General features: G+C 47.0%; 1 protein-coding gene across 1 annotated transcript in view; it reads left to right on the top strand.

Moving 5' to 3' along the window:
• The window catches only part of TADA1 (transcriptional adaptor 1), a 206,714-nt gene that overhangs the window by 170,855 nt on the left and 11,352 nt on the right, over positions 1-24,507 (top strand). Inside the window, exon 7 of the mRNA XM_085601639.1 lies at positions 4,732-4,894. Within this exon, the coding sequence (XP_085457765.1) occupies positions 4,732-4,894 (163 nt within the window). The remainder of the gene's footprint in view (positions 1-4,731; positions 4,895-24,507) is intronic.

The raw sequence follows: 24,507 nt of genomic DNA on the forward strand, positions 1-24,507 counted from the left end.
ACACAGATCAGCGGGCTTACCCGCTTTGTGGATGACAATGATGTTAGCCAGTCTATGATCCTCAGGATGGATCCCTATTTCTTTACTTTCACGATACATGTCTTTGAGAAAAGGGGCAGTCATATTCGCCGTTAACTTCAATAATTCTATGGGGATCCCATTGGGGCCCGAAGCTTTCCCTCCGCGCAGATCATGAATGGCCTTCTCTACTTCAATTACTGTGATGTTTCGATCCAGGTCGGAGCTGTCCTCCGCAGTAAGAACCGGCATCCGAATATCACATAGGAGAGAAGAAACCTCCTCCTCTGAATAGGTCGTGCAGGAGTTATACAAGGAGTGATAGTATCTACCGAATGAATCTTCAATATCTTGCGGAGCAGCCCCAGCTCTGCGGTCTAGCCAAGCCAGCAGCTTGCCTGCTTTATCGCCTACGTCATAGATCCTACTAAGTGTAGCCCTATTTTGCCTTAGCCACATCAGTGGCTAGGTCCGAGAACTCTTTGGTCTTTATACGGAGCCTCTGACGCACTTCCTCCGAGTCCTGCAATACGACTGTACGTCTAGATCTAGGATCTCGCCCTCTAAACGTACCATGTCAGCGGTCTTCTCTTTGCGCTGCCCAGCAATTTGTCCCAACACAACCCCCCGAATAACTTGTAGGCTTCCCAAAGTGAAGCGGATGAGCTGACCGATCCCAAGTTTTCCTGAAAATATCGCTCAGATTCACTCAGAACCTTCTCCCTGACTGAGGGGGTAGTGAGATACCATGAGTTAATCGGTGCCACTCTGCCGATCGTAGGTTCCCCAACTTCCAGCCGGCACTGAACAGGAGAGTGATACAATATCCCCCTGGCAAAGTGTTGTATATCTTTGACCGAGTGGAGGTGGTGGGTGAGTGTGAGCACATAGTCTATACGTGGCATGCTGCGATGGGGACCTGAAAGATGAGTGTAATGGAGCTCCCCGGGGTGCAGGCATCTCCAAACATCCACAAGACCCATAGCACCCAGGAAACTGGATTAGTTTGCGAGAGAGCAGCAATCTTTCTGTGGCCAGCAATCCAGGGTGTCGGAGACGATGGAGTTAAAATCGCCCCCGATCAACAATCTCCCATCCAGCAGGCCCAGGAGAAGATCTCCGAGGTCAATAAAGGCCTGTGTATGTAGGCCTGGTGGAATGTACACTGAGACCAAATTAAGGGGGGCCCCCTCCCAAATCCCAGACAAAGCCACAAATCTACCCAATGGATCCGTACGGACCACGTCGACAGTCAAGGGGAAGGATTTACGAACTAAGATGCCCACCCCCTGGGAACCAGAACCAAAAGCGGATTGAGCTGCCATCTGGAAACCCCACCGTGACAGGGCCTTACAACCATTGCCCAACAAGTGTGTCTCCTGCAGGAGAAAGACATCTGGCAGTGCCTTTTCAGAAATTGGAGAACCACCCCTCTCTTGATTTTGTCCCCTAGCCCATTTAAGTTCCAGGAGAGCAAGTTGAGTTTCTGTCTAGTCATACTGCCCATTACTCAGTTGGAAAGATGTGTGGTAACCCTGCGAGAAGCATGTCAAGTGGCGGATGAGGAGAGGCTCCAATACATCCCTTAGCACTGCCATCATTGAGAGCATCATGAACACCGAACCTGCTGCTGCATGCATCTGCGACCAATCAAATATATCATGCCTAAATAGGAACAATACCAAAACATAAATACCAATACAATCCCTCCCACCCACCCCACAAACCTAGAAAACATACCCTTACCCCCATCCCTGCCTCCCTGTTCGGCGGTGACAACCTCCCGCCCCCCAAACTAGCAGAGTGCATATCGCCCACCCTCCTAGAGACTTACGGGTTCATGTAGCCTAACTGAGCACCCGTCCCTGAAAAGTTTTCCCAAACGATATTCATAATAACCTAACATGGATATACTAAGAGCAACAGCGAGGACCTAAAATACACCTGAAAACGCACACATATATGACAAAAGAGCAAGCAACTTAAAGAGACCAGTTCGACTAAGTTATCAATAAAAGTCTGACTCAATACGAAGGAAGACTGGTGCCTTTGGAGGAGTCAACACTATACTCACAGCCCTCAGCCTATGAAGAATCCTTCCACCCCCAAAAGGGAAAACATACAGTCCAATTATCCAAAGCCACCCGCCGCTTCAGTCAAGTCTCGTGTGGGCGAGCCGCTGCCAGAGATCCGGGTGTCTGCATCCATCCCCACACCCTGGGTATGATTGTAGCGGCGGCCAGCCGTACGCCAACCATCCAGCCAGTCCCAGGCCTCCGCCCAAGGTGGTAAAGAACCAAGATTTCCCCTCCGACTCCACCCTCAGTTTGGCCGGAAACATCATGGCATATTTCAGTTCTTTATCACAAAGCTCCTTTTTTACTTCAGAGCACTGCGTCGCTGTACCTTGAGGGTGAAGTCCGGGAAAAAGGTGATGCGGCTGTTCTGATATTCCACTGGAGCGGCCGATCGGGCACACTGCAGGATAACATCCCTGTCACAGAAATTGAAGATCCTGGCAAGAAGTGGTCGCGGGGAGCTGCAGGTCTCGGCCGGCCCCCTGGCATGTGGTGCTCTCATTCCACAGAAAAAAAATTGGATAGCCCCTTCGGCTTGAGGTAAGTAGTAATCAGTTCTTCCACGAATAGATCCGCTGACGGCCCTTCTGCTCGCTCCGGTACCCCAATTATTCATACATTATTGCACTGGAGCGCCCCTCATAGTCATCCAACTGCGCTTCTAGTTTCGCGGCATGCGTCTGCATTTCTTCCATCTTCCTCTGTAGTGCGGACGTGTCCTCAACCAGAGAGGTCGCCTTGATTTCGACATCTTTCAATCGTGAATTCATCGAGCACATATCTTCGTGGATAAGAGACACTTCGGTGGATACCGTGTCAATGCGCGATTCCAATGAGGTGCGAACGCTGGTGATGGCTTCAAGGATATCTTGCAGCGTCAACTCCTTCTGTTCCCCCCCCCCCCCCCCAGGCTCGGACTTGTCCGATGTGGTCGATCCTCCTTTGGGGCTCGCTCCGGGGCCCCCCTCCCATGCATATTTCGTCAATTTGGCCTGGAGGGCTGTGTTCGAGCTGTGACCCCTGCCATGATGTAGACAGGTCCCGCCGGTAGGGTTATAGGATTGGGCCCTATGGGAGCCAGGTGGCGACGTGCTGATCTCTTGTGTTTGGGCCTGGTAGGACGAGGTTGCACTGAAGCGCTGCAAGACCAGTGCTAGCGTCAAGGTGTGGCCCCTCACCGGCAGAAATATAGGGGCGGTATACTCCAGGCCACCGCCAGCATATCCAGATCACCCAGGGCAGCGGGGTCCGCCCCACCCCAGCAGTGCTGCATTGGAATTCGTCTCGGGCGCAATATGGCCGCCTGGCGCATCAATCACCACCCCCAGGTATCAGCAGGCCAAGTTCAATCTGCAGAGTAGGCTGCAGCCCACAGGCCCAGCTATGTGGTCTCTCCCGGGGCCCCTCAAAGCAAGCACAGTGTCACGAGAAGTCTAGGGCAGTGGTGCAAAGCGGGCGCCGCGGTTCAAAGAAAGCAGTGTAGGGCAAATTTCGGGCCTCCCCCTTCGGGCGCGGCACTACGCCCACAACCGGCCATCTCACTCGATTCTGGGCCCCGGCTCGCTGCCGAGTCTCCTCACCTGCAGCCCAGATCAACGTGGTGAATGTAGGGCGAGTCTGTGTTTCAGCGGCCCGAAGGGCACGCACCACTGTTCAAGCGGCAAAATCCCCCTGATGATGGGCCGGGCCTCAGGCACCGGCCGCGATGCAGGGAGGCCACGATGCGAGCAGGTGACTCCGGCATCAGACGTCAGCGGTCCGATCGTCGGAACGGCCGGTCAAATTCGTCTGAAATTGGGCTCCCCTGTTCCCTGGGGATTGCGCTGTGCTCCGGCGTGTATTTATGCAGTAGTGCGGATATTAGAACAGCGGATGATGGCAGGAACGGCGTGCTCGGACGGAGCTGCCTCAAGAAGCGGCCATCACACTCTGCGGTTGGCCACGCCCCCCATTTAGTGAAAATTGTTATTCTCACTCCAATCTGTATTTCCTCTCGGTGTAGGCAGGTTTTATATCAATTTATGTAGAATGTAGAAAACCAACTGCGTATAAAAGAGTTGTTTATTATAAGGAAAAAGTACACAAGTGGAAGCATTTTCATACATTTCAGCAAATACTGCAAATATGACTTGTACATCTTTAATGTTAGTAAACAAAGGAAGTGGCTGTAGGGTGATAGTGCATAGAAACATCCTATGAAGAGGCCACATGTAGGACTTTTATGGCCCTTAAAATACAGTGGACGAATAAAAGTAGTCCGAGGGTTAATTTCAGCAGAAATATAACTGCAGAAAACTGGATCTAAACAAAGGCTTCTTAATAATTGGCTGTGAATATACAGAAAGGTGAAAAACACCTTCTGTCTTGAAGGGAACCAAGGTAAGCTTTACAGTTGTTTGGTTGTGTACAATGTTTCCATTTCTATCAAGTGCTATGTTTTGCACAGTAAGATCAGCCACTGTGGCTATCTGCAAGAAGAAAAGTGGCTGTTTTTCTGCAAGTAAAAATTCAAGTTTTTAAAAAAATTCATAATGGCTGGGGTTCGCTCATGTTTTGTGCTTTGATCTATTATAACTTGGTTTATTTTGAAATGGGTATTATTGGTTGTGAGAGTAACCTATTTCTTTATGTTCAGTCCCGCTACTGGCATATCTCCTCCGGCTGGACCAAATCCATCTTCCAACCTGCACCCAGATGAAGCTGAACAGCAGGCTGCCCTCCTCCTGGCCTGCTCCGGAGATATTCTACCAGCCAGTCTGCCTCCAGTGAATATGTATGACCTTTTGGAAGCATTGCAGGTGAGTGTAGCGACTGTGCATTCACCTCCTGTCCAAGATAAAGGGCCTCATTACGATGTGGGTCAAACGAGCATCTGACCGACATCGTAGCAGGATTTGTGCCCATGGACAAGTAGTCGGAGGTCCCACCCGCCAAATTATAGTCCGACCGCCGTGTAGACAGTCGGAATTGTAACGTTTTGCATTGCGGCTCGTGCTGCAGCCCAAAAAAGGCCGTTGCACAAGCCTCAATGGAAAAAGGAATGTTGACAAACATCCATTCCCGTGTGCCAGGCACCAGGTGTTGCCTGGCACACAGGCATGGATGTGTGGGGGGGTACCACAGATGCCCCACTGGGGCCCATAGCAGTGGCCCACGGGGGATGGGGACCGTGCTTGGTGCCCCCAAAGTCCCATTCCGCCTGCCTTTTCATGGCGCTCCGACCGTCATGGAAAGGCAGTCGGAATGGGCCATTGTAATCCCTATGACAGCGTCCCTGCAGGCACCGCCCCTATTTTAGGGATTACAAACTGTCTGACTGGCTCCTTGAGTCCGTCGGAAGAGTCGGTCGGTCCCTCAGACCAATGCTGTCCAACCGCATAATAGTGCGACCATCGGACCGCTGCACCTAATGTTGGACGAACCGCCACTGGCGGCCTGTCGGTGGCGGTCTGACCGACATCATAATCTGGCCCTAAGTGTTGCACTTGCTAGAATGATGTTTACACGCCATTAGTCTAATTAGGTTTCATGTTATTATTATTTTATGTGTATATTGTATGTGCTGCTTCATATTGATGCCTGCGTCTATGTGAGCCAACTGATGTTGGCAGAGAGGTGTCGAGTTGATTTTAAGTAGAGAAGAACCTATAGCTCCAGTTGAAATGCTGGATTACCTAAATGTTCTTGTAGAGGTTTGCTACTTATTGCCGGCCCAACCGCTACCTGTATTTCAAATTGTAATGCTCTAACCAAGATGGGTTCGCTCTGGGTCATTCTCTATTGAAATACGTTTATCAAATTTGCCTAGGTTTAAATGGGTCCCTACACTTTTTCAGACGCACAATATTTTGTTCCCGTGTTTAAAGGTTTTGCCTTTTTCAGATTTTCCATTGCACTTTTTCCACCTGTTACGTTTTTTGTGGCTACTCTGACTATGCAGAGCGCTTATCCTTCTGAAATGTCACTTCCATTTCTGGATGTTTAAAGTATTTCGCAAAATCAGAACAACTAAAATAACCTATGTTAGTAAAATATTTACAAAACATAAAATGAAATGACTGTACTGGGACTAACACATCTTAAAACGTTTAAGATGGGTTAGTTCCTCTGGAAATTAGATGTTCCAAAGTGTAATTTGTTTACACCTGAACAGGAAAAAAATAATCATGCTATGTAAATAAGATGGACACTGAAGGAAGAATTGCAATCCTATAATGACATCACTTTAACTCTCACTGTGACCGAAATACAATTATTTGATTAAAGTGAAAAAAAGAGTTCTCAACAAAACTTCTAGATGAAAAAAAAATCTTCTTTTGCCTTATTTAAAGTCTTGGACTGTAAATGTAACACCTAGACCCTAAGCAAAAATGTTACTTCTCCGTTAGACTTAATAGACATTCTCCCACATTTCTGATATTTTGGACCTTAATATGAAAAGGAGTGATATTTTCAAAGAAAGTATTTTGAGACCTTCTAAAGTTTCTTTTGGTAGAGAGGGTGAGAGCTGAAAATCATTTCAGCCTGTTTCTATACAAAATTGTGTGAAGCTCATAGCAAGTATGGAGCCAGTGGGATCCCTGCCCATGCAAAATCGTACTTAAGGCTAAGCAAGTGATTAGCTATTCTTTCCTTACGATTGACATTTCTTTGTACAGAAGTTGCATCAGTTGAACTAAATATAAACAATGAAACTTATTTCTTTTGAAAAGAAAAAAAACATAATTAGATGTACCGAACTGAGCAACACTTCTTCTCGCTTTCCTTGCTACCATACCCCTCTAAACCTCTTGAGTGGACTGTGGCTAAATTGCTACTAGAATGTATGAAATAACATTTTCTTGGCCTTTGTTTCAAGGCAAGTCACCTCTGTGCTGGCTGAACATTTGGATGGTGGTTGATGATGCTGTATTTCAGCCATGATTTTACTATATCTGTCAGTTGCTTTTGACACAGTTGATCCTTCAAACATGAGCGACTGGGAGGTTTTCCTAAGGCTAACTCTTTATTTATTTGGATTTGATCCTTCCTAATTGATAGATCTCGAGCTGTAAAACTAGCACACTCAAGTCTGTTCCCTGGGTTGTACTTCGGGCTTCATCATTCTCCACCATATTGGTCAACTTATATTTGACACCCGTGGCTCATCTTCAGAGTAAAATGGGTTTTTTCCCTTCTTCATATATGCAGACCGGTATTGTTAGACACATGGGGCAGGGGCAGGCTTTTTTCCTGCCAGACTTTCCTTTAGCTTTGAAACAAAGATGATTGCAAACAGCCTTAAGTTGAACCCATCCAATGCGAAGATTCGTCTCACCAACTATACTCCAAATACATGTGTTGTAAGCTTGTGGCCCAGTTCTGTCAGTGCTTGACCTATTCCAGCTGATGCAGTCTGAAATGTAAGGATAATCAGTGACATTAGAGAGACCGATTTATGGTTCAATTCTATTTGTATTGATTCTATAAAAGAGACCATAGAACAGCAACACTCATCTACATCCAAAGGCAGGTGAGGGCAACAAAGGGGGAGGGAGTTTGGGGGAATTGAGGCCAACAAGCCTACTAGTCAAGGGGAGGTGGGGGGAGAGAGAGGGTCTGATTTTCGGAGTCCTTGCCAGCCTGGGATGTATGTAGTCTCACGATGGGATGCAAATGGTGGTACATCTTGTGGATTAAGTATGCTGAGGCATGCCTGACAGGAAAGTTCTCGAAAGTCCTGTGATAAGAAGCATATGCATGTGCCCCAGCTTTTGTCAGATTGTGGTAATGTCTTTTATATAGAGGCCATCATCTTTTCCATGCCAAGTAGGTTCCATAGTTTGAGGAGCCAGTAGGCATGAGTCAGCATGGCGTCTGTGCCCCATTTGGATAAGACCGCCTATTCGGCAGTGCCTAGTTTTAAAGCGATTGTTTGCCAATTGTGGAGTGGAGGGGCTAGGTCAATACGTCGCGGAGCCCTAGAAGGACAGAACCCAGGAGGTTGGGGATATCTGCTGCATGCATCTCATTAATATCAGAGAGTACAGTCTGCCAGTACCGATTTAGATTGGTGCAGCACCACGGTAGGTAGGTTAGGATGCCTGATTGACTACAGTGACGCCAGCAGTCCTCTTTAGTATTATGATTCCACTTGGCCAGCCTAGCTGGTGTATAGTACCAGTAGTGGATTAGGGAAAGTATCATTTTCTTTCCGACTGAGCTTAAGGCAGATGGGCGGGTTCTTTAGAGAATGCTGGTCCATTCTCTGTGAGTAAGAGAGCGCTCTAACTCGCATCCTCACCACCTCTGCGCTGGGTACTTGTTAAGTTTGGAGGATTTGTTCAAGAACTTATAAATGTCTTGAGAGCAGGCCTTTATCCTGAGTGGGATTGAGGATCCATTTCTCAAAGGTAGTAAGGATTGGCATGCATTGGAACATATTGGCAGATGGTTGATCCAGTGGTTAATTGCGATGTTGTGCTAGTATTCGCCTGCAGCATTGCTGTATTTGTCTTGAATTTGTGTGAAGTCCATGAAGTCTATGTGATAGAAAGGTCCGCAATTTGTTTGCAATTGCCTTCATGCCATGGGGGAATGTCGAATCTTCTGCAGCGGGAGGAAAGTCGGGATTGCCTATGATGTAAGTGAATGGGGAGATGTGTGGAAAAACTGAAACCTGTCCCAGGTTGCTACTGTCGCCCATGTAGCCAGAGAGATATAAACCTACCGGTAGTCAGTGTTGTGTAGGGAGTCATTGAATTTTCCATATGTATATTCCTACAATGGCTTTGTGTTCCTATCCTTTTTGAGGAGCTGGATTTCGTGCAGGAGGCAAACGTCGCATTGTGAATTGCGGAGCATGTTCAGAAGTGTAATCTTCTTCACTGGAGCATTAAGGCCTCGAACATTCAGGCTCAAAATCTTAATCTTAGCGTAGTAGGGATGGCTATGGTGTGGGGCGAGAAAGGAGCAATCCACAGAGGTCCTGGCAAATGCCTTGGTGATCTGGCTTTCCCAGGTGTGCACCAGCCAGGAGTCTGGTCGACAGGTGGTGGAATGTTGATGAACTGGGGTGTAACAGGCAAACCAACCACTCTCACCATGGGAGACATAGAAACGATCGGTTTGGTCTGTGATGGTGGGCGATGACAGAAGTTGAATGTGTGGTGACTGGTTTGGGCTCTGCCCTCCTGTTGCTAGGGTAAATAAGATAATGTGGTAGCTTGGGCCTGGTTTTAAAGACTGTCTCCCCCAAAGGGAATATAATTGCTGTCCAAGGTGCAGACATCTGGTGTCTGATGGGTAGGTGTTAAACCTGCTGCTCAGGGTGTCTGTCTGTGGAGTGGAAGGTTGATGTGAGAGCTGGTTATGGAATGTTGGATGAGAGAGAGTGTCAGTTGGAGGAAGGGCTGAGCAGCAGGGAGGCTGCTCCTGGTGGGGCTCTCTTAACCTACTTCTTTACAACAGTAGGGCTCCGAGGTGCTATGAGGAGTCACGGTTGCTTGAGGGTTCACGATTTTAGAGTCAAAGTAGATCAGAGCGTGCACAACCGTTTTCATCCCCTGAGGGTTTATGCGCATTGTTCTTGGCTGAATAATGCCTGCTTTTGCTGCTGTGGAGGTGTGTGGTGTTTTGGGCCGGGCGCCTTCTTCCTGAATGCCAGGACTGATCTCTCTTCTTCCATTGTGCGGACCAGATGCGTTTTGTTATTCCTTACAAAGATCAGTTGGTCAGTAGGAAGGGTTGCCCCCACTTGTATCTAACTTCCTTCGCACAGGAATGTAGTGGCATCCATGAGGTAGTGACAGAGTTGCAGCTTTATGGGCGGCAGGTCCTGATGGAGCCATCATTTTGTCCCTTCAAACATGATCAAGCTTTGGTCTCTTACCACCTCCATGATGGCCTCCTTCTGCCGAGAGTGGTGGACGCATGTTCGGATATCCTGCGGCATGGCCAGCGCTGTTGCAGGTCTGCCTGCTCTGTGTATTCGATCGAGAATTCTGTCATTCTCCGCTAGGTCCGGGAGGAGATGGCGGAAAATGCGGGTGACGTATCCTTTGAGGTTGCCAGACTCTGCCAGTAAAGGGATGCCTTAAGTTCTGATGTTGGAGCGACGCAATCATTTTTTCAAGGTCCTTTAAGTGAAGTTGCAGGTCCATATTTGAATCTTGCAGTTTGCAAGGTCGCACCTGTGGGTGTCTGGCTTCTTATCTCTAGCATCATTGGCTTGTTCCAGGTTTTCTGCTTTCTGAACGATGTTCACCATAACCCATTTAATTTCTTTATCGTCCATGGTGATCAGTTCCTTTAGGGCCAATATGTTGTTCTTAAGGGAGGAAAGGCGCAGGCGACCAGGGTGTCAACCCAGTGTGCTTCACTGTTTCGGAGTGAGGCTCATGGGATGGATGTAGTGAGGGTGTGGTGTCAGGATCCAGTCGTTTAGCGGGCTTTCTGTTGAGCATATCCTTTACTGTGTTCTTGGATGTGTGTGCTGTCATGTTGCTGATAGCCGATCACGCCTTAGTGGACTATGGCAGCCTTGCAGTTCAGTGTAGCCCATATCAGTGTGCAGAGTGGAGGGTAGCACAATAGTAGGACCAGCAATCTGACCCAGGAAACCCCTCTGGGCCTCACTCAATTGGTCACCCCTGGAAGTATGATCCTCTTTAAGTGGGAGGAGGGTGGCTGTTTCTGTCTCAGGGTCAGCGTATCCAGAGATTGGTGGGGGGAAAAAGGTAATTGCCCAGTGATCCGCGACACAAATGCCTATAGAATGCCCGTCCCTGGGATTTGCAGGGCCACTGCAACTAACCTGGTGCATAATGGTAGCCAGCTTTGTTAAGGAGCGATGCAGGAGCCGGAATCCACCACCGCCGCAGGCCCAAGGAGTCTGCCGCCACCCGTCTCCCCCTGCCATAATGGAGGCCTGGTCAGAGTCTCTGATTTTGGACTACTGCAGGCCCTCCGCAGTGGCCCCAGTCGTGGAATCCCTCTTGATGCAGTGTCTGTGCCTCCTCCCACTGGTGCCTCTCGAGGTGGGTTCATCGGATGACAGGGCTGTAGGAGAGTAGGATCTGCTTCTTACAGTTACCCCAACTTTTTGCTGATGTTTCACAGTTTTTCGACTTTAGTCTGGCTTGGACCCTGCTATCCAGGGCCCCAGCCTAGCTGCTTCCTCTCTGAAATGATTGCATGTACTTTAGGTACACTCCAGATTGGGTTCTGGGGTACCCTTATGAGTCCCTAGTATAGGGTATACTATGTACCCAGGGCATAGGTACCCCAGAGGCATACTAGGGGCTGCAGCATGTATTGTGCCATCCCTGGGAAGCCCTTTAAAATTACACAACAGGTCTGCTACAGCAGCCTGTGTAAGGTGGTGTATGCACCCCTTACTGAGATATAGGTTCCCTATATTTCTCCATAGCACTGCACATATAAACCTATCAGTCACCCCTGTGGCAGGCCTTATCAATCCTGAAGGCAGGGTGCTGGGTTTTATGTGAGAGGGTGCCCATACATGAGCAGAGCCCCTCTGCAGCCTTCGGAACCTTTATTCCTGGGTTGTTTGTGATGCAGCCAGACCATATACTCTTAAGTGCATTATAACCTCGCGGTAAATGCTAACTGTGGAATGGCTGTATGGAAACCTGTCGTGTTTGGTGTCAAACACCTTGGAATCATACCTATGTATGATTCCACCCTACTAGAGGGAGAAATATGACAGCACCGGTTTCCCCGGTACCAGCTTTGCAAGCCCTGGCATCACAAAATTGATGCTGCCAGCCATAGACACGAGTCTGCCCTCCTGCTGCTGGATGAAACTCCGGCAGGGGAGGCCTGGACAATAGGTTTCCTGTCACAGGGAGGTGTGACCACCTCCCAGACAGGCTTTCGTTTATTGGGGCTGGGTGGGTGCACTCCAAGAATGCTTTGAAGTCTGTACTGGGGGCACCTTTGGTGTCCCTGTGCATAGTCCAGCTCAAACCGGTTGCAGGGTCTACCAGCCCCTACTCTGGCACGAAACGGACAAAGGATATGGGTGTAGCCACCCCTCTGTCTTGAACCTCCCATAGGTGAGTCCCCAGAGTTTGTCCCACCCCTTCCCTGGGTATAAAGTATGAACCCCTGACTACAGGACTTTACATTTACTTGGACGAAACTCTGATACAGAATCCCAGAACGTCTACTATATACACGACGTTGGATGACCGAAGAATCTCCCTTTGAGTAAAGGAGTTACTCCCCTGCAAGGCAGGCACCAAAGACGCATCTGTCCGGTTGGCAACTACGCAGCTCCTGAAAGACTCTGAAGTTTTTGCAACGCAGGAGGTGGATTTCCAAGCTTCCCCGAGGCCGATTTGTGCTCTCAGCAAACCTGAGATCCAAAGCCCTCGTGAGGACCGTGCAACCCGAACCCCTGGACACCATGACTATTTGCCGCATCATATGCTTTTTGGCGATCCCTGAGGTTGTGCTTTGGGCTACTTGTAGTCCAGACACCGAGCAGTGATTCCACCGAAGATAACTGGCCTACACTCCTCAAGTGACCCGTGGGCTGGTATTGAGTGATTCCTCTTGAGGTCCCTTCGCGATCCCTTGTCCGTCGACTTGTGGGTCCCTGAGAAGGGTACTTTAACTTTCAGTGGGCTTTCCTGGTTGCTCCAGACGTGCCCTGACTCTCCATCGCTTGGGGAGTCCACAGGACCTTGCTGGTCCACACCAAAGCCTTTTTTACTCTCACTGCGTGGGTTGCCGTTGCCAAGGCTTGTTGGTCTCCAGTCCGGACACCGACCCCCCAGCACTCGACATCTTTCGTGGGAGAGCTCACCTGCGGACTGTGGTCGTCGTCGATGCCTCCTGGTCCCCGTGGCAGTGCAATCAAGCTTCACCTCTTCGCACCTGAAACACCCAACATCAGTGGGCATTCGTCTATCGTACCCCTGGTCACTGGCAAGTGACCCGGACTCTGTCCCCTCTGTTTTCAGGTTCTTCACATCTCCGATCCAGGCTTGGATCACACTGGACACTTCTCCTTTCCACGGCAGCAGCACTTTGCAGCACATCGCCATTGAAAACGACGACGATTCCCGACACCATTTGACACCTATGCACCCGGCTTCCCTGGGTGAGGTAACACGAGTACTCCGGTGCTCCCGTGGGTGCTGGCCCTAGAACCTTCCAAGTCTGAAAGGGTTTGCTCAAAGTCCTCTCCTAAGTGTCCTTAAACTCTAAAACTCCAACCGCAACTTTCCCATAGAATTGTTCGGGCTCGCGACTGTGTTCTCACACTGCACACGTCCCACGTGGGTCCCTTGTGTCACTACCTTGGGTGGTTCCTTGGGGTCCCAGCGATTCTACGTGCTCTAGGCACTGTATCTAGTCAAGTCGTGGTTCTTGTACCACTTTCTTAATTTATGGTTTGGTCTCCCCCTGGGGCCCATTTAATATTGTGCTATTTACTGTCGTTTTATAACTGTATTATTGTGTGCCTTGCTCTCTAATCTCATAAAGAGGTTAGTAGAGAGTGTTTAGAAATAAAAACATATATTTTATATATATATAACTTGTGTGGTTCTCCTTTCATTTGGTCATTTAGGAGGTTATAATCTGGTAAACCAACCTGCTTTACATTCCTTCGAGACTTGGCCTGAAGGCTGCTCTCCATAGCTAACACTAAGATAGCTTTCAACAAAGGTTTTCTTTAACCTACTCATCAATAAGGGTTGTTTGGACTGGTGCAAGGTGCCCACTAGAACTAGTGGACAGCATATACCAGGCCAACTTCTCACATTGGTGGCAGCAGTGGGATTCAAGCTTGCTATTGCTTTACCAGATAATCTTATTGAGTGACTAACTGAAAACCACTAAAGGTACATATAAATCAAGTTTAGAATACAGTAAGTTCTACTGTACTTAGAGTTGTGTGTCACGGGATTAGCACACCCTTTATACAACTCAAGAGAGTTTAGTAGTTCCCACTAGGTTAGGTAGGTGCAACACCTCACAACACTATTATGTCTTCAAGAGCAGAAACCAGTGGCTCCTTGCTGCATAGGTATGACCACCTCTCATTTCAGGAATTGAGAAATATGTGTGCATCCAGAAAATTGAAGACAGGGAAAAACCTTAGGACTGAACGCCTCATAGAGGCTTTGCTTTTAGATGACCTCAGAAAGACCCCAGGGTCTGATGAGGCAGGCAAGTTGGGTGTGGCAGCAGAAGATGACATGCCTGGAAATGAAAACATCCAGGACCAGGAGCCTGAAGCTGACCAGGAGGATCAAGATGATTCTAACCTGAACAATCCAATCTTTCCATAAGGTGAGGATTAGGGAGAAGGCATTAGTGGCCCTCTCTTTACCCCACCTGGAAGGGTTTACAGTCTACCAAGAATATCTAGATCTCCTTCTCTAGAGTCTAATCATTCTGGTACATCTGTAGGGACCTCTGTTTCAAATAGGACCACTACCTCTCATAAAAGGGAGTCCTCTTATTACAGGAAGTGCAAACTGCTTGACTTTGAGAGAGCAAAGCTCAGAATCAAGAAAGAGCAGCTGGCCCTAGCCAGGATATCCCTGGAGCTCCAGAGAGCTTCAAATAGATTGGGGCTAGAGTCCCAAGGTGGCAGCAACTGTGTCCCTTGAGGTAGAGAACATACTCATGACCATAGGAACCTGAACAAGATAGTCCCTCCCTACCAGAGTGGGTATGACATCCACAAATGGATAATTGCACTTGAGAGGGCCTGTAAAGTACAGAGAATCCCTCAGGAGCAGTGGGCAGCAATCTTGTGGCTCTCCTTTTCAGACAAAGGTAGAGACAAGCTCCTCACTGTTGGAGAAGAGGATGCTGATAATTACAAAATCTTGAAGAGTCCACTGATTGATGGGTTTGGCCTAACCACTGAGCAATACAGGTTAAAGTTCAGAGATACCCAAAAGGCACAGACTCAAGACTGGGTTGACTTTGTAGATTGTGCTACTAAGGCTCTGGAGGGCTGGTTACTTGGCAGTAAGGTGTGTGATTTTAAAGGATTGTACAACTTAATTATGAGGGAGCAGATCCTTAGTAATTGTCAAAATCACCTATTGCATCAGTACCTGGTGGACTCTGATCTGACCTCTCCCCAAGAATTGGGCCAGAAGGCAGACAAATGGGTCAGAACCAGAGTGAGGCAGAAGGTTCAGAACCAAGGTGGTGACTCCAAGAAGCAGGATTCCAAAAACTCTGATTAGGGTGGGGAAAAGGGTAAAGACCAGAAGTCTTCTCAAGGGCCCCACAAATCTGCATCTGGTGGGGAGTCCCAATCTAACAAAGGAAAAGGCCAAAAAAAACAATGGTGTTAAATCTGTAAACAGAAAACCCATTGGACAAGTGATTGTACCAAGTCCAAGGACTCCACTCCAGCCACCATTGCCCCAAAGGCAACTCTTCCCCCTAGTTCAGCTCAAAGTGGTGGTACTCAGAATAAGGGTGTAGTAGGGTTAACCCTGGGTTCTGAGGTGGACTCTGGCCTAGTCAGAGTTCCAACTCAAGCTGTACTGATCTGTGATAGAGGCATGGACATGTCCTTATTTGTCAGTCCCATTAATCTGGGCAAATATAGACAGCAGCCTTTAACCAATGGAAAAGAGGCCTTGGCATTCAGGGACACCGGAGTAAGTGTCACAATGGTGACAAAAGATCTTGTGGCTCCTGAGCAAATCATACTTGCTGAGATGTACCAAGTGACCAATGCTAGCAATGTCAGGACAGACCATTCCTTGGCAGTTGTTAATTTCTCCTGGGGAGGGGTAACTGGCCCTAAGAAGGTTGTGGTAAGTGCAGACCTCCCTGTTGAATGCTTGTTTGGCAATGATTTAGAAACTTCAGCTTGGGCTGAAGTGGAGCTTAGGACCCATTCAGAAATGTTGGGAATCCCTGCACATGTGTTTGCTATGACCAGATCACAGGCAAAGATGTCTAAAGCTGAACAGGCCCTGGATCCTGGAAGAATGGACCAGGAACCTTCCAAGGAAAGGAGCAGTAGGGGTAAGGCAGTGTCTTCCCCCGACTCAGAAAGAAGATCAGTCTCTTGAGGGAGATGATCTTAGTCCTGAAGAAGGAACTGTCCCAGATGAGCTTATACCTGATCAGGTTGAGTTCTTGGGGACAGGGTGCCCTTCCAGGGCAGATATGAGCCAGGAGTAGCTGAGCTGCCCTTCTCTTGAACCCCTCAGACAGCAGGCTGCTGCTGAGGCTGCCGGGAATGCTAGTGGAACCCATAGGATCTATTGGGATGATGGACTCCTATACTCAGAGTATAGGAGTCCAAGCCTTGGAGCCACCAGGAGGTTGATTATACCTCTGAAGTTTAGGGGCTTCCTATTAACACTAGCCCATGATATTCCCTTAGCAGGTCACCTGGGCCAAAACAAGACCTGGGACAGAATTGTCCCTCACTTTCATTGGCCCCACATGTCTGAAGACACCAAGGAGTTTTGTCGCTCCTGTGTCACCTGTCAAGCCAGTGGGAAGGCAGGTGGAACCACAAAGGCCCCCCTGATACCACTACCTGTGGTGGGGGTTCCCTTTGAGAGGGTTGGGATTGATATAGTTGGTCCCATGGATCCTCAGACATCATCTGGGCACAGATTTATCCTGGTGGTGGTGTACCATGCCACTAGGTACCCAGAAGCAATTCCCCTTAGGACCACCACAGCACCTGTGGTGGCAAGGACCCTCCTGGGAATATTTTCCAGATTGGGTTTCCCTAAGGAGGTGGTATCAGACAGGGGTGCAAACTTCATGTCTAGTTACCTGACTGCTATGTGGAAGGAGTGTGGAGTGAATTACAAATTCACCACCCCTTATCACCCACAATGCAATGGGTTAGTTGAAAGGTTCAACAAAACCCTCAAGGGCATGATCAAAGGTCTCCCAGAAAAGCTTAGGAGCAGATGGGACATACTTTTGCCCTGCCTTCTCTTTGCCAACGGAGAGGTTCCTCAGAAGGGGGTTGGTTACAGCCCATTTGAACTTCTGTTTGGACATCCAGTTAGGGGTCCATTGTGTCTAGTGAAGGAGGGACGGGAGTTACCTCTCAAACCCCCTAAACAGGATATTGTGGACTATGTACTTGGTTTCCGCTCCAGAATGGCGGAATACATGAAGAAGGCAACTAAAAACCTTGAGGCTAGCCAGGAATTACAAAAGGCCTGGCATGACCAAAAGGCTGTGCTGACTGTTTACCAGCCAGGGCAGAAAGTATGGATGTTGAAGCCTGTGGCCCCAGCAGGCCTCCAGGACAAGTGGAGTGACCCCCATACCATAATTGAACAGAAGGGAGAGGTCACCTACCTGGTGCACCTAGGAACTCCCAGGAGCCCCCATAGGGTGCTCCATGTCAACAGGCTCAAACCATATGTTGACAGGGCAGACATGGGCTTGCTCATGGCTACTGATGAGGGACAGCAGGAAGAGAGTGATCCACTCCATGTCCTGCTCTCACAGAACCCTGATGATGGATCAGTAGATGGTGTAGCCTAGTCAGGCAGCCTCACTGTCCAGCAACAAACTGATTGCAGTTTAGACATATGTTTGCACTGACTCCAAGTCAGACTACCTGGTGCACTCATGAAGTGGACACTGGGGACAGTCTGCCTGTTAAAAATATGATTTACAGGCAATCTGACCATGCCAGGGACTGTATCAGGACTGAAGTCCAGAAGATGTTGGAATTGGGAGTTATTGAACCCTCAGATAGCCCTTGGGCTAGTCCAGTAGTCTTAGTGCCTAAACCTCACACCAAAGATGGCAAGAGAGAGATGAGGTTTTGTGTAGACTACAGGGGTCTCAATGCAGTCACTAGGACTGATGCCCATCCAATCCCTTGGGCAGATGAGCTTATAGATACTTTGGCCTCAGCCAAGTTTCTGAGCACATTTGACTTGACAGCTGGCTACTGGCAGATCAGACTAGCTGATGATGCAAAGCCAAAGACCGCATTTTCTACCCCTAGTGGGCATTACCAATTTGTGGTGATGCCCTTTGGTTTGAAAAATGCACCTGACACTTTTCAAAGGTTGGTGAACAAAGTCCTTACAAGCCTGGAAGCCTATAGTGCAGCATATCTAGATGATATTGCTGTCTTTAGCTCCACCTGGGAGGATCACCTGGTCCACCTGAGAAATGTTTTGGAGGCCCTGCAGAAAGCAGGCATAACTATCAAGGCCACCAAGTGCCAGATAGGGCAGAGTCAGGTTGTGTACCTGGGCCACCTTGTGGGTGGAGGCCAGGTTCAACCATTGCAGAGCAAAATCCAGACCATAATGGACTGGGTTGCTCCAACTACCCAAACTCAGGTCGGAGCTTTCTTGGGCCTGACTGTGTACTACAGAAGATTTGTCAAAGGTTATGGATCCATACTGACCCATTTGAATGACTTAACTTCTAAGAAAATGTCCAAGAAAGTTCAGTGGACAGTCAGCCGTCAAAAGGCATTTGATGACCTGAAGTAGGCCATGTGCACTGATCCCATTCTGCAAAGTCCTAACTACTCCAAAGAATTCATTGTCCAAACAGATGCATCAGAGTTGGGGGTAGGGGCAGTGTTATCACAATTGAATGACAAGGGTCAGGATCAGCCAGTAGCTTTTATTAGCAGAAGGCTGACCCCCAGAGAGAAACTTTGGTCAGCTATTGAGAGAGAGGCCTTTGCTGTGGTTTGGGCTGTGAAGAAGTTGAGGCCATACTTGTTTGGCACTCACTTCATTGTTCAGACAGACCATAAGCCCCTCTTATGGCTAAAACAGATGAAGGTGAAAACCCCAAACTTTTGAGGTGGTCCATGTCCCTACAGGGGATGGACTATACAGTGGAACATAGACCTGGGTGTAACCATGCAAATGCAGATGGACTCTCCAGATATTTCCACTTAGAACATGAAGACTCAACTGGTTACGGTTAGTTTAATGTCCTTGCGTTGGGGGGGTTGTGTGTAGGAGAGTAGGGTCTGCTTCTTATAGTTACCCCCACTTTTTGCTGATGTTTCACTGTTTTTCGACTTTAGTCTGGCTGGGACCCTGCTATCCAGGGCACCAGCTTAGCTGCTTCCTCTCTAAAAGGATTGCATGTACTTTAGGTACACTCCAAATTGGATTCTGGGGTACCCTTATGAGTCCCTAGTATATGGTATACTATGTACCCAGGGCATAGGTACCCCAGAGGCCTTCCAGGGGCTGCAGCATGTATTGTGCCACCCCTGGGAAGCCCTTTAAAATGACACTACCGTGGGTGGTTCCTTGGGGTTCTACGTGCTCTAGGCACTGTGTCTAGTCAAGTTGTGGTCCTTATACCACTTTCTTGATATATGGTTTGGTCTCCCCCGGGGCCCATTGTATCTTGTGCCATATACTGTTGTTTTATAACTGTATTATCGTGTGCCTTGCTCTCTAATCTCATAAAGAGGTTAGTAGATAGTGTTTAGAAATAAATGCATATATTATATATAAAAAAAGGGGGGTCCCAAAACGCGTTTTCCCCATGCATTTTCCCATAGGACCTTTAGTCCAAGCTACAGCCCGAAAGGCTGAACAGAATTACTTGAAATTAGGCAGAGAGGTAGACCTCAGGTCAGGGATGTGCCTTTTGCAGGTCTGGTGTAAATCTGTTCAGTATTTCCTGAGAAAATAGCATTTAAAAGCATATATATATCTATAAGCGCGCACCGTGCGCGTACGGTAAAACTTACCGTTTGTGCACGCTGCCGTGCGCGAGCGCGATTCTGATTGGTTGTTAGATCTTAGTAAACATTCGAATCGGTCGAAACCAGGAAGTGTCGGCCGCCATTTTGTCTCTCGCAGTCTGAGGGGGTGAAAAACAAAGGTGGAGAACGTGAAAAGGGGGCAGGGTGGACAGTTCCTGACCCCCTAGCCTTAGTCAGGGGGTCCCAGAAGGACCCCCAAGGGCCAAAATTTCCCACAGCGCGCGCACGGTGCGCGAAGCGCACCACGCGCGTACGGTACGCGCACGGTGAAAAACCTTAAAGAAAAAGAATAAAATAAAATAAATTACATAACTTAGCATTTAAAAAACCGTACAAATTCACTGAAAAAACATAGGTTTCACATACGTTATAGTTAGGAATTAGCATTTAAAAAACCTTACAAATTCACTTAAAAACCATAGGTTTCACACATGTTATAGTTAGCTGGACATTTCACTGAAAAACCATTGAAATTCCCCCGTTATAGTTAGTGCAGGCAACTATAACTCACGCGACCGCAATCCTCTGCTGATGACGTCAGATATTACATCACTGATGACATATGTGTCTTTCTGAAAAAAAAATATTTGCAATATATGTATAGCTAAAAATTAATGGAAGAAGACATGGGTAAATAAGTGTCTAAATATAGTGATGTAATATCTGACGTCATCAGCAGAGGATTGCGGTCGCGTGAGTTATAGTTGCCTGCACTAACTATAACGGGGGAATTTCAATGGTTTTTCACAAGTGAAATGTCCAGCTAACTATAACATGTGTGAAACCTATGGTTTTTTAAGTGAATATATATATATATATATATCTTGTGTGTTGCTCCTTTCAATTGGTCATTCAGGAGGTTATAATCTGGTAAATTAAGCTGCTTTACATTCCTTCGAGACTTGGCCTGGCTGCTCTCCATAACTACCACTAGGATAGCTTTCAATAAAGGTTGTCTTTAACTTAATCGTCAATAAGGGTTGTTTGGACTGGTACAAGGTGCCCACTAGAACTAGTGGACAGCATATACCAGGCCAACTTCTCACAAGGGCCCTGGTGTGAGCCGCGGTGTCAGCCCGTGTCGCTTCCCCCCCGCCCGGGAATGCATTTGTTCACTCCGTTTTGGATGTTTGCAATTCAGTTTACTTAGGTTTTCCAGGCAGATCCTTAACTAAAGTACATCATTTTCAGGATGCAGCAGTGTAAATTATTTTTAGGTTTCAGAATGTTGATTCTGTAGCCATAAATGACCATTGACTAAGCCAGTGTTCCAGCTCATAAATAAAAGTGCCTCGGTGCATCTATCGGTGCCGCCCATCCATTCAATCACTCATCATTCAAGAACTCTGTCACTCATCCTTGCCTTAATGTACCTGTTCAGCTTTTTATTGGCTCATTATTCCATTTCTCCACTTGCCCATCCACAGTATCTCACACAGAAACACACCAATCGATGTAGAGGTCTTTTTATTTATAAGATAGACATATTAGCTTTGCTGCTTGTGAATGAGGTATGAGAGTGTTGCAAGTAGTGTAAGCTGAGGAGTGGGTAAGTGCTTCGGGCAGGGTGAATGCTAGTCTGAAAGGTTGTGAGAGCGCCGTCAGTCTATGACTGCTAGCCTTGCTGGCCTTTTTGGCATGCCAGTGGTGGTGCCTTGGAGAGGGGAGGCACTGCAACCTGTGCTAGATATTTTTGCTTCTTTACAGGAAAAGCCACACTGCATTCACAGATAATGTCCCCTTTCAAGCCCCACTCATAAGCATATTGTCATGCGAAAGCACTAGCCAGTAGATACCCTATCGGCTACTGATGAGTGACGTAATATGCAAGGTCATAAGCAGTGCATTGCGGGGACATAAGTTATAGTTATAGTTAGCTCAGGTAACTATAACTGCTGAATTTCTATGGTTTTGAACATGTGAAATCTGAGCATAACTATAATGTCCCTGCAACCTTTGGGCTTTTTCAGTGAATTTCTATTTTTTTTAAATTCCATTTCCTAACTATAACATCCCTATAACCTTTGTATTTTTTCAGTGAATTTCTAAGGTTTTTAAAATTTTGATTTCCAAACTATTTCTCTGTAATCCTTGTGTTTTTTTGTGAACTTGAAGGTTTTATAAAATTCTGTTTTCTAACTATAACGTTCCTGTAACCTTTGTATTTTCTCGTGAATTTTAAATGGTTTTTCAAAAGTATCATGTCCCTGTAATGTTTTTTTTTTTTAGTTAATTTCTAGGTTTTATTTTTAGTACTAAGTATACAAGTTTATTTTGCTTTTCTTTTAACTGCATTGGTTTTTAAAAGTTAAAAACGACATATATACTTAATGTATAATATATAATGTTTTTGTAACTGGAATTATACAATTTTTATATATATTTTTTAATACATTTTTGGTTCTGCTGTACCTCCGCTGGTCTGAAAACATATACGATACCACAAGTACTCTGTTTTTTAATTCCAATCACGTGATAGTAATGGATCTGCGAAGTCTGATCCGCAGATTCAGGGACATTTTCAAAGATTATTTCATACATGTACCTCCCTTTATTTTCATTAATGATCATGTGTGATCATATTTACAAGTGAATATATGGCCCCTTATATCTGCTTTCCCAAAAAGTTACTAATTTTACAAGTTTTGCGAACCCGCAAATATACGGTCTATGTTCACGAATTTGTCCGATGACACAACCAAATCTTGCCTTGTGATTGGGTACATTCGGACCCCACCCATGTAAAACCACACTCAAAAACTGTTATTTCTGCAGTAAACTTTACAAAAAGAGGATTGAGAACCAGTGTTGCTCTACTTTCTTAGAATGGCTGAAGCTTCACCTTCTGTCCAGGATGAACATCAAGAACTTGTTGAGGATGAGGAGGAAGGTACACCATCTCCAAGAAAACAAAGTGATGTCTGAAAGTATTTTACAATACCCTCCGGGGAAAAGAAGGTTAGAGCTAAACATGTGTGGTGCAGTATTTGTGGGAAGCAGTTATCCTGGGACACTGCCGAGAAGTACTCACATGGGACAAGTTCCACTTGGAAGCATTTAAAAACAATTCATGAAAGAGTGTGCAAGTTGGATGATGCTGGAGAAAGCAGGTGTAGCAGGACAGTCAACCTCTATAACACCCTGGGAGAACCATCTTCAGCTGCTGTCATTACAATACCAGCTGCTTGTGAAGAATTGAGTGACATGGTTACTCACTGTGTGAAATGTCACATGCTTGTTGATGTGAAAATGTCTTCTGTGGGTACAATCTTGGATACAGTGAAGAAGGATTGCTGTTTTCTTTTTTTGCTTCCAGTTGCCACTAAACACTGAAGCCAAATGCTTCTTTGCATTTCCTCACCTTACCATTTCAGTACCTTGCTTACTTTTTGTTGAAAGAAAACAAAAAAATATTAAATCTGTTCAAAATAACTTGTACAAAAAAAAGTACTTTTTAGAACCACCATCTAGTCAAACAAAGAACTAACTCTGTGTTTTTATTGTGTCACCGACTGTATTGGTGTGAGACTGGATGTGTCAGTGACTGTATTGGTGTGTGCCTGGGTTTGTCAGTGGTTGTATCGGTGTGTGCATGATGTCCCTGTAACCTTTGGTTTTTTCAGTGCATTTTGAAGTTTTTTTTAATGTTCTTTCCTAAATAAAATGCCCCGGTAACTTTGTTTTTCTTTACAGATTTTCAAAGAATTTGTAAATTTGATTTCCTGTCTCTAACCTGTAACCTTTGGGAGTGGGTGTGTGAGTGGCTGTATGGATCTGTGAGTAGGTGTGTGAGTGCCTGTGTGTGTGTGTGCGCGTCTGTGGAAATGTGAGTGGGTGTGTGGGTCTGTGAGTGCCTGTGTGGGTTTTTAAGTGGATGAGTTATAGTTTTGTGAGTGGGTCTGTGACTGCCTGCATAGGTGTGTGAGTGGGTGTGAAAGTGCCTGTAAGTGGGTGTGTAAGTGGATGCATGGGTTTTTAAGTGGGGACATGAATGCCTGCATAGGTTTGTGACTGGATGTGTGAGTACCGGCGTGGGTCTCTGAGTGCCTGTGTGAGTCTCTGAGTGGATTTATTAGTGACTACATGGATGCGTGAGTGGACTATGAGTGCTTGTGTGTCTCTCTCAATAGATTTGTGTCTGCATGTGTGGGTCTATCGGTGGGTGTGTGAGTGAGTATGAGTAGGTCTGCGAGTGGGTGTGTCTCTGTGTATGGTCTGTTAGTGCATGCATCCCTTTATGAGTGGATGTGTGAGTGCCTGTGTGGCCCTGTAAGTGGATGTATGGGTCCGTGACTGGGTGAGTACCTGCATAGGTCTGTGAGTGGGCCCGAGTACCTGTTTGGGTGTGTGAGTTGGCCTGTCAGAGCCGACATAGATTTCTGAGTGGGCCTCTGAGTGCCTGTGTGGTTCTGTCAGTTGGTATCGGCGTGCATGTGTGGATCTGTGAGTGAATGTGTGAGTGACTGGGAGTGCCTACAAGGGTATGTGAGAGGCTCTCTGAGTGCCTGTATGGGTCTGTAAATGGGTGTGTGAGTACCTGCATGTGTCTGTGAATGAGTCTGTGTGTGCCTGTGTTGGTCTGGGAATGGGTCTGTAAGTGGCTGAGTGGGTGTGAGACTGCCTTTGTGGGTCTGTCCGTGGATGTGAGACTGCCTGTGTAGGTTTGTGATTGCCTATGTG

The sequence above is a fragment of the Triturus cristatus genome, chromosome 4_2 (genome assembly GCF_964204655.1).
Source record: "Triturus cristatus chromosome 4_2, aTriCri1.1, whole genome shotgun sequence".
NCBI lineage: Eukaryota > Metazoa > Chordata > Amphibia > Caudata > Salamandridae > Triturus > Triturus cristatus.